The sequence below is a fragment of the Chiloscyllium plagiosum genome, unplaced genomic scaffold (genome assembly GCF_037043375.1).
Source record: "Chiloscyllium plagiosum isolate Xiang-an unplaced genomic scaffold, Cpla_swu_hap1 HiC_scaffold_8, whole genome shotgun sequence".
Lineage (NCBI taxonomy): Eukaryota > Metazoa > Chordata > Chondrichthyes > Orectolobiformes > Hemiscylliidae > Chiloscyllium > Chiloscyllium plagiosum.
In genome coordinates this window covers 86,160,525-86,176,224 of record NW_028270146.1, presented here as the reverse complement: position 1 = coordinate 86,176,224, position 15,700 = coordinate 86,160,525, and the positions used below count along the sequence as shown (strand labels likewise).

Here is a 15,700-nt window from a genome sequence, read left to right as displayed (position 1 = left end):
TGGAGGAGATGTGGTGGAGAGCGCGTCGACCACATCGGAGGGGAAATTGCAGTCTTTGAAGAAGGAGGCCATTTGAGTTGTTCGGTAGTGGAACTGGTCCTCCTGGGAGCAGATGCGGCAGAGGCGGAGGAATTGGGAATATGGGTTGGCGTTTTTACAGGGGGCAGGGTGGGAGGAGGTGTAATCTAGGTAGCTGTGGGAGTCGGTCAGTTTGCAGTAAATGTCTATGTTGAGTCGGTCACCCGAGATAGAAATGGTGAGGTCTAGGAAGGGGAGGGAGGAGTCTGAGACGGTCCAGGTAAATTTGAGGTCAGGGTGGAAGGTGTTAGTAAAGTGGATGAACTGTTCAACCTCCTCATGGGAGCACGAGGTAGCGCCGATACAATCATCGATGTAACGGAAGAAAAGATGGGGGGTGGTGCCAGTGTAGCTGTCTCTGGAGTAACAGTCCAATGATAATACTGCTAGGCCATCACCTTCCCTGGGTAAGCAAGGAGGATGTCCTGTACAGACCAGAGCCCCTGGAGTTCTGACTGCCCCAGCGAGCCTCAGGATCATACAGTTACAAAGCCCTCCCACCATCGAGAACCAGCCGTGGTGTCAGCTCGATTCCTGGCAATGTAAGGTTCTCCTTGGACAGCAGAAAGCTTAGAGGAGGTCTGATACTGGTTTTTTCAAGATCATGAGCAGGCTGGATTGAGTAAATAAGGAGAAATTACACCCGCTTATGAAAGGATCAAGACCAAGAGAAGGGTTTCAAGAGATCGCAAAAGGGGTAAATCTGAGATGAGAAGAAATGTTTTCACTCAGCGAGTAGTCAGGGTATGGAATGAACAACCTGGAAATGTGTGGAATTGAGGCATTCAACAGAGCACTGAATGGTTAGCTGGATAAAAATAATGTGCAAGGCTATGGAGATAAGGCAGGAGGTTGGCATCAGGTCAGTTCAATTAATGGACTAGTGCAGGTACCACGGGCCAAATGGCCTCCTTCTACACAATAATACTTCTATGACCTCTATGGTTCTGTGACTGATCCTATCACAGCCTACCACGCTGTTGATTCCCCTGCCAATCATTTCCACTGCATGGGAAAAGTGTAGAGAGAGAGAGAGAGAGAGAGAGAGATGACAAACAACCTGACTTCCAAAGCAGTTGAGGTTGGCACAAGACACAGGATGAGGAGGAACCTCAGTTGTAGAGAAGCAGCAATGTGTTTTCTTAAAAAATCAGGGAACAAATAACACATTCATTCAGCTATTCGGCAAGTAGAACATTGTCTCGTTGAAATCAAAATGAATCTCTTGTATTTCACATCCTGCTGCTATCTCAATCACTGGATTTGTTGCATTTATTCCAATACAGCAACTACGTCAAATACTCATCGACACAAAAAACCCATTCCCTTGTCCACCTCTCAGCACGTTACTCCAAATGCACAAAGCACATTACAATAAGCAGACTCAGGGTTCTCCTTTTACAAACCATGATAAATCAGCAAGTGAGATAATAAACGAAGATAATGAGATTTAGCCTTTCATTGAAAAGTTAAGTACCAGAAGAAGGATCACTGATAAAGCTCTACATGAAAAATAAAACACCAATTAAGTTTTGCCTTGCTGGACGAGACTAAGGTATTGCTGGCTGGAAGCTAAATGTTAGCATCTGGCTGCCAGCCAGGCGTTTGCTGAGCTCAGAGTCCTGGGGATGCCTGTCAGTCATCTTCCCTTCTCCTGGCCTTGAGGGGGAAGGGTGCAGATGTGGCTGGGGGAGTGGGCAGTATTTGTAGATGTGGATGCTGATGGCACCTAAGTGCCAAAGGCCAGAGTTGCAAAGTGTTGCAATCCAGGTGGAGAAAAAGCTGAGAGTGTACCTAAGTTTACAGTTCCTGTGCTGCCATGAGGTTAGGGAAATACATAGCTGGAGATTTGAAGGGAACTCCTGGGTCCAAATAAACCCCTGTCCTCTGAAACTGCGAGGCTTTGTGCATTGGGAATGAAAGGCAAGGTTGGCAGAGGAATGGTCTGAAGTAGGGAAGAAAAGGAAATCAAACAGGTAAACACAATAAACCACAGCCTGCTAGAAAGAATTTGACAGCTGTGTTTGGAAAGTGCAATAATTATTTCAAAAGGTCATAGTGCAGCTCAAAATGGAGATAGAGGTCACAGAAAGCCATTCAGCCCATTGCTCCTACATTGATTCTTTAAAAGAACTATCCGACCCTCTCGTCACTTATATAAATGATTTGGATGTGAATGCAGGAGGTGTAGTTAGTAGGTTTGCAGATGACACCAAAATTGGAGCAGTAGTGGACAGTGAAGAAGGTTACCTCAGATTACAACAGGATCTTGATCAGATGAGCCAATTGGCAAGGAGTAGCAGATGGAGTTTAATTTCGATACATCTGAGGTGCTGCATTTTGGAACGGCAAATCAGGGCAGGATTTATACACTTTATAGTAAGGTCCTGGGGAGTGTTGCTGAACAAAGAGACCTTGGAGTACAGGGTCATAGTTCCTTGAAAGTAGAGTTGCAGGTAGATAGGATAGTAAAGAAGGCATTTGTTATGTTTTCCTTTCATTGGTCAGAACATTGAGTATAGGAGTTGGAAGGAGGTCAGGCAGCATCGTAGGAGCAGGAGAATTGACGTTTCGGGCATAAGCCCTTCTTCAGCAATCTTCCTGAAGAAAGGCTCATGCCCGAAACGTCGATTCTCCTGTTCCCTAGATGCTGCCTGACCTGCTGTGCTTTTCCAGTAACACATTTTCAGCTCTGATCTCCAGCATCTGCAGTCCTCACTTTCTCCTATAGGAGTTGGAAGGTCATGTTGCGGCTGTACAAGATATTGGTTAGGCCACTGTTGGAATATTGTGTGCAATTCTGGTCTCCTTGCTAAAGGAGGGATGTTGTGAAACTTGAAAGGTTTCAGAAAAGATGTACAAGGATGTTGCCAGAATAGGAGGGTTTGAGCTATAGGGAGGGGCTGAACAGGCTGGGGCTGTTTTCCCTGGAGCGCCGGAGGCTGAGGGGTGACCTTAGAGAGGTTCATAAAATCATGAGGTGCATGGATAGAGTAAATAGACAAGGGCTTTTCTCTGGAAAGGGACAGTCTAGAACTAGAAGGCATATATTTAGGATGAGAGGAGAAAAATTTAAAAGGGCAACGTTTACACGCAGTGAGTGGTGCATGTATGGAATGAACTGCCAGAGGAAATGGTGGAGGCTGGTACAATTACAACATTTAAAAGGATCTAGATGAGTACATGAATAGGAAGGGTTTAGAGGGATATGGGTCAAGTGCTGCCAAATGGGACTAGATTAATTTAGGATATCTGGTCAGCATGGATGAGTTGGATCGAAGGGTCTGTTTCTGTGCTGTACATCTCTATGACTCTTGGTCTGCAAAACCTTTTATTTTCCCAGTGTTTATTCCAGCCCCTCTGGAAAAAAACCATTGAATCTGATTCTGCAATCCCTTAAGTAGCACATTCCAGAACATGACAACATGCTGCATATTTTTTAAAATTATTTTTTAATTCATGACTGTGAGCACACTGAAGAGACCTCCACTTATTTACTTCTTTGATTGCTGTTAGGAAGAGAGCGTCAATGAAGGAACGGTGATCTATTTCCAAGTCAGGATGGTGTGTGGCTTGGAGGGGAACTTGCAGGTGATGGTATTCCCATGTAGCTTTTGTTCATGTCCTTCAAGGAGCTAGAGGTTGTGGGCTTTGTGGGAGCTATCATGAGGAGCCTTGGTGAGTTGCTGCAGTACATTTTGTAGCTGATTAAAACACTGCTGCCACTGTGAATGGGTGATGAGAGAATGAGTGTTGAAGATGGTGGGACTCCAATCAAATGACCTGTTTGCATGGTGTCAAGCTTCAGAGTTGTTGGAGTTGCACTCATCCAGGCAAGTGAGAATATTCCATTGCATTCCTGACTTGAGACTTGTAGATGAGGGACTAGCTTTGGGGAGAGAGGATTTACTCGCTGCAGAATTCTGAGCCTCTGCTCTGCACCTGTAGCCATGGGCTAGGCCAGTTTCTGGTGACTGATTCACTGACGCTAATGCCATTGAACATCAAGGGATGCCAGTTACCTTCTCTCTCGTTGGAGAGAATTACAACAACCTCTTGGTGACCATTAAGCAATAGCTGCTGGGGACTCAGTTCGCTTATGGAGACAGCATCTGACTCAGTAGGGAGCTCCTCCACACTCAGAGACAGCTCAAGACACCTCACAGTCTCACTAATCAGGCAAGGTACATGAGCAGTCCATGTCCTTAAAGACAGTCTTCCGACCGCAGGGAATGAGGAAAATCGAGGGAAAGTCAATATCTGAAGTTTCCTGACATTCTCCGCCCCAGGCCTTGCTTTGGCAATGTTTTGCTTTTGTGTTTCTTTGGAAGCATGCAGAGATTTATTGACCAATGTTTTAAAATCTGGCAGTAAGTTGGAGAGAGAAATATGTCCTGTGTTACTAAAAAGGCACACTCGCTGCTGTCTGATTCTTTCTTTTTGCCCTGTGCGTTCTCTTTTTGAATGAGATGTTACTTTAGGAGCAGATGGAGATTGTCAACAGACATGTAAGTGCTTGCCAGGATAAATGCTCTTTAAAAGGGGCCCTGCACAGGGTAAAAAAGAAATACTATTTAAAGGGTGGCAGTTATAGAGGTTACTTTTAAATGGGAATCTTATCTGTAATGGAAAAGGAAAACAGAGTTATGGAGAAAGGACAGGGAGGTGGGACTAACTGGATAGCTCTTCCAAACAGCAGTCATCAGTATGATAGGCTGGACTCTGACCTGTAAGATGCCAAGACTACAATTTGCAACAAACGTGTGCAGAAGCAAAACAGTCCAAATATGAGCATGGCAAATGACCAATAAAATTACCCGGGGCTACAACGGCTTTGATGCATCTGCTTCCTCCTGGGTGAAGCCAGACTGTAATGAGAGGACAGAAATTAAAGTAATCACCAAAAGGGCTAGGAGAGGGGAGGTAAGGAAAAGAAAATGAAAGAGAGGAACGTGGAACTCTCTACCAGTAACCACTGATGAAGCAGAGTCCATCAATTCTTTGGAGCAATGGAATGGCTGCTGCTGACCAGGAAGACATCAGAAGCAGTTTTACACACACACACACACTTCAGGGCCCCAGTATATCTGCCCCTGGTTGGTAACAGAAGAATGGATCTTGTTTCAAATATTTAGAGTTAATACCTCATTGATTTTAAATCCACTTCCAATGAGTTCCACAAATCAACCCTGATGGTCATTAAAATGAACTTTAAAACCCAGATTAGACTGGATCCAGCCATTCAGGCTTTGTGAAAGGGGTTTCTACACTACCTATTACTTAGTACATAATAGGACACTAAATCCTAAGTTTCCAACTCCCACATTGGACAATTATGTTAAATATTTTGATCAGATTTTCTTGATTTATTTTTACTAAAAAGTCTTCAAACTAAGTATAATCAACCAATGCTCCACACTGGAAGTTGAGAATTTCTAATCATATTGTTATATAACAATGTGGCTAAGGAGAATACTAAGATAAAGGCTACTGGGATTGAGGTTCTCAAGGAGGAGGTGTTAACAATTCTGGAAAGTGTAAAAATAGATAAGTCCCCTGGGCCGGTTGGGATTTATTCTAGGATGCTCTGGCAAGCCTGGGATGAGATTGCAGAGCCTATGGCTTTGATCTTTATGTCGTCATTGTCTACAGGAATAGTGCCGGAAGACTGGAGGATAGCTAACGTTGTTCCCTTGTTCAAGAAGGGCAGTAGAGACAACCCTATAGACCAGTGAGCCTTACTTCGGTTGTGGGTAAAGTGTTGGAAAGGATTATAAAAGATAGGATTTATAACTATCTAGAAAGAAATAAGTTAATTAGGGATAGTCAACACGGTTTTGTGAAGGGTAGGTCATGCCTCACAACACTTATTGATTTCTCTGAGGAAAGTGACCAAACAGGTGGATGAGGGTAAAGCGGTTGATGTGGTGTATGTGGATTTCAGTAAGGAGTTTGATAAGGATCCCCACAATAGGCTATTGCACAAAATATGGAGGCATGGGATTAAGGGTGATTTAGTGGTTTGGATCAGAAATTGACTCACTGAAAGAAGACAGAGGGTGGTGGTTGATGGGAAATGTTCATCCTGGAGTTCAGTACTGCAAGGATCTGTTTTGGGGCCACTGCTGTTTGTCATTTTTATAAACGACCTGGATGAGGGCGTAGAAGGGTGGGTTAGTAAATTTGCAGACGACACTAAGGTCGGTGGAGTTGTGAATCGTGACAAAGGATGGTGTAGGTTACAGAGAGACATAGAGAAGCTGCAGAGCTGGGCTGAGAGTTGGCAAATGGAGTTTAATACAGAAAAGTGTGAGGTGTTTCACTTTGGAAGGAGTAACAGGAATACAGAGTACTGGGCTAATGGTAAGATTCTTGGTAGTGTAGATGAGTAGAGGGATCTCAGTGTCCAGGTACATAGATCCTGGAAAGTTGCCACCCAGGTTGATAGTGTTTTTAAGAAGGCATGCGGTGTTAGCTTTTATTGGTAGAGGGATTGAGTTTCTGAGCCATGAGGTCATGTGCCAGCTATACAAAACTCTGGTGTGGCCGCACTTGGAGTATTGTGTACAGTTCTGGTCACAGCATTGTAGGAAGGATGTGGAAGCTTTGGAAAGGGTTCAGAGGAGATTTACTAGGATGTTGCCTGGTAAAGGGAAGGTCTTACAAGGAAAGGCTGAGGGGCTTGAGGCTGTTTTCGTTAGAGAGAAGAAGGTTGAAAGGTGACTTAAATGAGATATATAAGATAATTAGAGGGTTAGATAGGATGGACAGGGAGAGCTTTTTCCTCAGATGATGATGGCTAGCATGAGAGGACTTCACTTTAAATTGAGAGGTGATGAATATAGGACAGATGTTCAAGGGAGTTTCTTTACTCAGAGAGTAGTAGGGGCATGGAATGCACTGCCTGCAACAGTAGTAGACTCACCCAACTTTAAGGGCATTTAAATGGTCATTGGATAGGCATATTGATGAGAATGAAATAGTGTAGGTTAGGTGGGCTTTAGATTAGTTTCATAGGTCAGTGCAATGTTGAGGGCCGAAGGGTCTGAAGTGTGCTGTAATGTTCTATATCTTCATTATTGACTGAATTGGAAAAAGCAAATTTTACACTTGCTAAATGTGAGGTAGGTTACATCAAAGAACTTGCAGTTGGTAAGGGCTGTACAAACTTCAAAGTTATTCATTTGAGCTTTATTGTTAATATGTGTCAAGTCAACTTGTTTATCTTAATGCTGGCACAGAGGGTCTGAAACTGAGTGTGTACAAAAGTGGCATCCCTAATAATGAGGCACAAATGAACACAACCTCATTGTGCTTTTCTTGTTTATTCTAACCCTCAGACCATTGATGGCACTCCTCCAGTTAGAAAGGTGAGAGTCTGGTCAATGTCTAGATGGTGTCCTTATCAATAAGAAAGTCTGAGCTGAATTGGGTTTGGGAGATGCCCACTATTAGTGCAGACAGGAAACAATAACGAAATTCCACGGTGCCCCATCCATTCCCATTATACTCAGTGTTGGTAACTACCTCCACCAGCCTTAATCCCAGTTCAGGTTGCACAAAGCCCTGTTCCATCTGTAGCCAAAAGAGTCATTAGGGATTGGCAATCCCAAATTTTGCCCATGCAAATCTGAAGTTAGCTGAGAGGCATTGTGTGCTGTGGTTCAATCTTCCTCCCTGCCCATTATCATAAGAGAGCCTGCTCAATATGTTACCCACGTGGCAATGCCAAGTTTGGGAGCACACCAGAAGTGCAGAAGCAAGACACAAGCTCACATCCTATTCCTCCCAGCACCATTGCGCCTGGCAGATGATCCCTACAGCACAGGGAAAACAAAATCCACACCAGCAAAATCCTAGAATTCCGAGGAGAGCATTATATTAAATTCCAAACATTCATGGTCCCAGTGTCATCTCTATGTGTAGCATGGAAGTCAATTCACTGGGAAAGAAACACAAGGACACAACGGGCAAATCCAGTTCACATAGGTCAGGCATTACAAATTCACAACCGAGACATTTATAATTTGTACCGGGGCAATTGCACACTGTGTGAAGGAGCAACCTATTGGACTATAGCCTCATGATATTCCTTACAGCAACATGGTGGCTGCAGGTGAGGCTTAGCAACCGAGTAGATGTACAAATCTCATACACCAACAACCTACAACCAAACCAGAATACCAATGACCAATCGAGCTACCATGCAATGCAATCTCGCATTTTAAAGGTTAAGAGAAAGGGACACAATTTGCCACCATCATAATCAGTGGCATATAAAGACCTCCTCCTCCTCTCTTGCCCAATAGTCTAAAGAACCACAGTGATCACTACCATGCATTGGGAACGTGCAGAGAGGAAAGAGACCGCTGGATCAAGGCAAGGAAACTCAACTCACCTTTTCTGCCGGAACTGCTGGGTCCTGAGGGTTTATCGGTTACTGAACCTTCAAAATAAAGAAGATCGCCATTTACAGACCAATCACTCACAGTACTCAATAATAAGGGGCCATCAATATTGAATACAGACAGTGTTCAGAGGGAGAGAGAGTTCACACACTATCTTGGCACCTCTACGGATCAAAGCATTTCTGCTTTTGCTTTGAAAGGAGTGGCTAAGTATAAATATATTCTCTGGGCTCTTGAAATGAATCCACTGTTATACTTCAAGCAAATGCCGTTAAAACCATTGAGAGGAGATATTTGGTGTAAAGTGAGCTAAGGATTTGTGTGCTAAGGTCTTACAGGATAGTTCCGAGGTGGTATTCAATAAAAGATGTTCAACATGGACCGCCCTCACTCCACCGCATCAACAACAATGTGTAAATAGGGAGACAGCCAATTGGTCATGAATGATAAATTCATCATCAGTTAAAAGCACTCATCATATACTGCAACCAGCATCTTTACTTCGTATTCATCACCACTTTCGACCAGCTTAGGATCTGTCTTCTTTCTCCACACCTTCATTGATTTATTTCTCTCTGTCCCATTGTACATCCCTCACTGAACTTCCCCTGCAGGAACGCAGCCAAATATTCCATCCTAGCTTCTGTGTAAGTGGGTTTTCCCCCATGTTGTCCAGCCAGTGGCCAACAAAAGGCAACCCCAGGGAATTTCACCTCCATTCACTGTCCAATGACTGACAGAAATAAATCAGGTGGTGAAACAGAGGTTTGGGATTCAATCTAATGTCCAACCAGCCACCCATTTAAGAGAAAGATGTCTTTTTAGAGAACCGGGTTATTGTCTGAATTACTTACAGCAGCATCTGAAGAAGTGTCCTTCTTTCCTATAGACTGGTCACATTGTTTTACAAATGCAAGAGGATGTGGCTGCCAGCTCAAAACCATCATAGAATCCCTAAAGTGTGGAAGCAGGCCACTCGGCCCATCGAGTCTACACCAACCCTCCAAAAAGCATCCCACCTAGACCTAACCCACCCTCCCCTCTCCCCGTAACCCTGCATTTCCCATGGCTAATCCAGCTATCCTGCACTTCCATAGACACCGTGGGTAATTTAGCATGGCCACTCTACCTAACCTGCACATCTTTGGATTATGGGAGGAAACCAGAGCACCAGGAGGAAACTCACACCGACAAAGGGAGGAATGTGCAGACTCCGCGCCATTCCCCTGCATACATTCTTCAACTCTTCCGGTGTTTTTCAGTTCCCACAGCCCCTCCATCTTCCTGTGGGATCTTCCTTTCGCTAAACTGACTTGGTGGACTTGTAAATTAACCACGTGTGATCACAGCAGCTGGGGGCAATGCTCCAGCATTCTTCAACGCATTCTATGAATAATATTTGAAGTGACAGGAAAGTGGCACAGGTTTTCTTTTGCAAAATGCAACAAACGCTGTGGAATGTACACTGAGGGAAGGTCGCACTCCAGATCGCAAATAGTCAACCATTCTTCAGTAACTGTTCGTAAAGCTGAACGAAACAGGCTCCTCTGGGCATCCCGACTGTGGCTTTGCAAGTTGAAAAGGTGCTGAAGCAGTTTAACTGTGAAAGAAACTTGGTACCGCAGCAACCCCCCCCCCCCCCCCCCCCCCACCCCCAGCACCACCACACCCCCTCCGCCCGCTTCCCCTATCCCCATATCTGCGGGTGACACATTCCAAGACCTCCCGCAGATGCCCAAAACAGCAGATAGTAGCGAATCCTATCATTTAAATGGGAAATTTACCACCCCGGCAGCCCCCTGGAATTACTTCTGAAATGTTCCATGTAATATTTTCGGGCCGCGGTAAACTGCATATAACGGAAACCGAGGAAATGGAATCCACGGATATGGGGATTCAACTGTATTCATAAAGTCACAGAATGGTTACAGCACAGGAGGAGGACATTCAGCCTCCCGTGCCTGTGCTGGCCCTCTACAAGATTAAAAATATCTCGCCAGTGCACCCAGACAAGTGAATGTTGAGATCTTAAGGCAGATGTTAAACTTGAAAGGGTTCAGAAAAGATTTACAAGGAGGTTGCCAGGGTTGGAGCTACAGGGAGAGGCTGAACAGGCTGGGGCTGTTTTCCCTGGAGCGACAGAGGCTGAGGGGTGACCTCATAGAGGTTTATAAAATCATGAGAGGCATGGATAGGATAAATAGACAAGGTCTTTTTACCAGGATAGTTGAGTCCAAAACTAGAGGGCATAGGTTTAAGGTGAGAGGAGAAACATTTAAAAGGGAGCCTAGGGGCAACTTTTTCAGGCAGAGGGTGGTGCATGAATGGAATGAGCTGTCGGAGGAAATGGAGGAGGTGGGTACAATTAGAGCATTGAAAAGGCATCTGGCTGGGTATATGAATAGGAACGGTTTGGAGGGATATGGGCTAAATGCTGGCAAATGGGATTAGATTAGTTTATCTGGTCAGCATGGATGGGTTGGACCGAAGGGCCTGTTTCCATGTTGTACATCTCTGACAGACTCCAGCAAAAATGGTCTTTCTGTGTGACCCTAGAGTGAGCATGTCAGAGATAGCACATGCAACGAAACACTTATTCTGCATGAATAAGGGACAATTGTAAACACTGAAGTAAATGCATGGTACCTGAACACACGGGTGTTTGATTTTTAACCGAAGATCCACTCACGGGTTTCCCATCTGGAGTAACACACCAACAGTATCCTGTGAATGTGTGGCACTGCACCTGTCCGCCGAAAGGGGTTAAAACAAAGGATGATTTAGTTACTAAGCCAACATGCCTGTATATTGGCCTTCATGGCGCACATAGAGGGAGACAGAAGTAAGCCATTCAGTCCATTCAATCTCCTCCATCTTTCACTGAGATCATGACTGATCTGATAATCCTCAATTCCACTTGCCTGATTTTTCCCCATAACCTTGATTCCCTTACTGATTAGAAATCTATCTCAGTCCTGATTTCACTTCATGACCCAGCCTCCACTGCCCTCTATGGTAAAGAATTTGACAGATTCACTACCCTCTGAGGGAAGAAATTCTTCCACATTTCTGTCCTAAGTGGGTGACCCCTTATTCTGAGATTATGCCTCCGGGCCTAAACTCTTCCACATAAAGAAGCAACCTCTCCAAATCTTCCCTGTCCAAGTCTCCTAAGAACCCTATATGTTTCAATAAGGCTACCTCCCATTCTTCTAATGAAAACAAGCCCAACAAACTCAACCTCTCCTGATCCCTCAATACCAGAATCAACCCAGTGAAACTTCTCTGGACTGCTTCCAATGCCAGTACATGAAATAATCTTCAAATTGAAGCACAGCTGTTATAGAGTCATAGAGATGTACAGCATGGAAACAGAGCCTTCAGACCAACTCATCCATGCTAACCAGATATCCTAACTTCATCCAGTCTCATCTGCCAGTATTTGGTCCAAATCTCTAAACCTTTCCTATTAATATGCTCATTCAGATGCCTTTTAAATATTGTCCCCATCACTTCCTCTGGCAGTTCATTCCATACACGCACCAACCTCTGCATGAAAAAGCTGCCCCTTAGGTCCCTTGTAAATTTTACCCCTCTCACCTTAAACCTATCGCCTCTGGTTCTGGACTCCCCTTGGCTGGGGGAAAAGACCTTGGCTATTCACCCTATCCATGCCACTCATGATTTTATAAAGCTCTATGAGGTCATCCCTCAGCCTCCAATGCTCCAGGGAAAAATGCCTCAGCCTATTCAGCGTCTCCCGCAGCTCAAACCCTCCAACCCTGGTAACATCCTTTAAACCCTGAACCATTTCAAGTTTCACAACATCCTCCCTTTAGCAGGGAGACTAGAATTGAAGGCAGTATTCCAAATCGGGCCTAACCAATGTCCTGTACAGCGGGGACATGACCTCTCAACCCCTATACTCAATGCACTGACCAATAAAGGCAAGCATACCAAACGCCTTCTTCACTATCCTGTTGAGCCCATCTTTGTTCTTATCCTTCTTTCTAAATCACCTCTCTCCCAGCCCAGCCTCACCCATCCATGTAATTCCTTCCAGCACAGCCATCCTCTGAAATCTCAACATTCTTCCAATAATGGTACCTTATATATCCATGATCTCAGTGCTTCACCATGTATCTTCAGCTGTCTAAACCCCAGGCTCCAGAATCTCCTCCCAAAGCCAGTCTAAACATCTACCTCTCTGTCATCTTTTAACAACCTCTAAAAACTGCCTTACCTTTCCTATTATCTCCTTCTAGTAGCTCAGTGTCAACTGCTGGTTCGTATGCTTGATAAGTGGCTTGGAAATTTTACAATGTTAGAAGCAATATTTCAATGCAAGTTGTAGTTGATCCATGGTCCTCTTGATAACTCTCAGTTACTATTTACGCTTAACCCTCCCTTCATATAACGCCCTCAGCAAATCTGCTGCACTACTGGCATATAGGGTATTCCCAGGGTTGACATTTGTTGAAAGACATTGCTCTTAGCAAGGTTTTCTTTGGTCTGTCAATCAGCATCTTAAAGGAAAAGAAAAACTTACATTTTCCTGACATTAGGAACAGTTCAACAGCTAATTAAGGACTTTTGAAATTCTGTGATGTCAGAAATGCCATAGTCACTTTGTGCATAGCATGATTCCATAAACAATAATGACCGGTTTTAGCAATTTTGGTTAAGGGATACATTTCACCCAGGCACTGAGGAGAACCTCCCTACATTCCTTTGAAAGAGAATCTGTGAAACAGAAATGAGCCACATAAATTAGCCAGGACCAAGATCCATTCACATTCAGGAACCTTTCTCAGCAAATGAGAAGAGTTTATTTAAGACGCGACATTTACTGAATTACCTGAGAGCTTAAGGTGTCTGTAGTACCCCGCTGCTTTCTCCATTGCAATGCCACAACCAATCACTGTCAACTTGATTTCCTCACATCATATAAATTGTTGTGATTATTTGAAGTTCTGCATTCTTGCATTTGTCCTGATTAGTGCAGGATAGAAAGCTACAACAAGGTCTCTCTTATCAACAATATTCAAGTTCTGTACTACTGAGAAACAAAGAAGATGCAAGCTGAGAATATCGAAACTCTTGGATGGGAATGAAATCTAACCATGTTTTTTTTTAATATAAATATTTGAAGAAAAAGAGAGTTACAAAGAAGAATATGTTATAATGGGATAATAATCGAAGACTTCTTAAATTCTTACTTCATATCATTTCCACAGTGGAAAGTGATATGAAGTTAAAAATTAATGGAAGTTAAGATAGTCAAATTTCCAGGACCCGATAGTTTCTGCTCCTGGTTGTAAAATGGATAGATATGGAAACTGCTGACATAGTGGTCATAATTTCACATGGATTTGGGAACTGTACAGCTGAAAAGGACAAATCTCAAATGTTATTCTACTATTTAAAAACAGGTGACAATGTCAGTTTAAGATCAATTGTCAGGAAGCTACTAGAAACAAACATTAGAGGCAGAAAGCTGGATTCCAGGCTGATAATGAGCTCATTATACACCAACATGTCAACATGCTTTAATTTTTCAGATGAAGATCCTTGAATTAGAATGAGGTGGGAATTCCTGCCATCTCCAGAATGGCTTCTCAGCTCACAGAGTGACGGGCCAATCGGAAGTCAGCCGTTCTGCGTTACCAACAGGAACAGTGGCCACTGCTAGTTTTGCAGGAGGAAAGGTAGCCATGGACGCTCGCAAACTCGGGGATCTCGCTGGGGTCGGGATCGCAGGCTCCAGAAAATAAATAGGAAGGAGCAGAGCAAGGTCAGGTGGGTGTAGAGGTAGGCAAGGGGCTGTGTTAGGTATCTGCGGCCTGGAAGGAGATGCCCACATCCTCCACTTTCACTAGCTAGCAGTTAGCAGGTCAAACCTACCAAGCTGCATAACTGGAGTGGACCTCTCCTGCCACCCACTAAGTCAGAGAAAGGGTATTAATTGCTTACTTAAGAGCCTGACTTGGGTTATCAAGGAGACCATCCAAACCCTCCTCATTTGCCCACAATATCCAGACAGGGGCATTAACATGCTCCCTCCTAATGCCGTAGCCCCCTAATTTACAGAATTAGATGTTTGCATTCTTGCCTGTAAAGGCTAGTCATGGAGTCATAGAGATGTAAAGCATGGAAACAGACCCTTCGGTCCAACCCGTCCATGCCGACCAGATATCCCAAACCAATCTAATCCCACCTGCCAGCACCCGGCCCATATCCCTCCAAACCCTTCCTATTCATATACCCATCCAAATGCTTCTTAAATGTTGCAATTGTACCAACCTCCACCACTTCCTCTGGCAGCTCAATCCATACATGTACCGCCCTCTGCGTGAAAAAGTTGCCCCTTAGGTCTCTTTTATATCTTTCCCCTCTCACCCTAAACCTATGCCCTCTAGTTCTGGACTCCCTGACCCCAGGGAAAAGACTTTATCTATTTACCCTATCCATGCCCCTCATAATTTTGTAAACCTCTATAAAGTCACCCCCTCAGCCTCCGACGCTCCAGGGAAAACAACCCCAACCTGTTCAACCTCTCCCTATAGCAGAAATCCTCCAACCCTGGCAATATCCTTGTAAATCTTTTCTGAACCCTTTCAAGTTTCACAACATCTTTTCGATAGGAAGGAGACCAGAATTGCACACAATATTCCAACAGTGGCCTAACCAATGTCCTGTACAGCTGCAACATGACCTCCCAACTCCTGTACTCAATACTCTGACCAATAAAGGAAAGCATACCAAACACCTTCTTCACTATCCTATCTACCTGCGTCTCCACTTTCAAGGAGCTATGAACCTGCACTCCCAGGTCTCTTTGTTCAGCAACACTCCCTAAGAGCTTACCATTAAGTTGTATAAGTCCTGCTAAGATTTGCTTTCCCAAAATGCAGCACCTCGCATTTATCTGAATTAAACTCCATCTGCCACTTCTCAGCCCATTGGCCCATCTGGTCCCGATCCTGTTGTAATCAGAGGTAATCCTTTTCGCTGTCCACTACCCCTCCAATTTTGATGTCATCTGCAAACTTACTAACTGTACATCTTATGCTCGCATCCAAATCATTACATTGGTCAAATATTGACGAACCATAGAGTCAGTATGAAGTTGTGATGGAAAGGTCAAACCCGACTAATTTTCGGGATTGGATATCCAGGTAATGTTGATGCGGGTTTCCATGATTTTCCTTCTT

The 15,700-nt window shown here is 44.1% G+C and overlaps 1 protein-coding gene and 1 long non-coding RNA gene across 5 annotated transcripts in view; one reads left to right on the top strand and one right to left on the bottom strand.

The window, feature by feature from the left end:
• Nucleotides 1-15,700, bottom strand: part of smoc1 (SPARC related modular calcium binding 1) — a 246,871-nt gene that overhangs the window by 194,934 nt on the left and 36,237 nt on the right. For 2 of the 4 annotated variants that reach the window (XM_087990075.1, XM_087990076.1), the window contains exons 4-6: nucleotides 11,133-11,232; nucleotides 8,477-8,524; nucleotides 4,896-4,946 (exon numbers count right to left, since the gene is read on the bottom strand). In XM_087990075.1, the coding sequence (XP_087846201.1) occupies nucleotides 4,896-4,946; nucleotides 8,477-8,524; nucleotides 11,133-11,232 (199 nt within the window). The remainder of the gene's footprint in view (nucleotides 1-4,895; nucleotides 4,947-8,476; nucleotides 8,525-11,132; nucleotides 11,233-15,700) is intronic. The other 2 variants (XM_087990077.1, XM_087990078.1) reach the window with 1 other exon arrangement.
• LOC148149434 (uncharacterized) overlaps nucleotides 1-15,700 on the top strand; it is a 65,014-nt gene that overhangs the window by 45,351 nt on the left and 3,963 nt on the right. The gene's annotated exons all lie outside the window — the stretch shown is intronic.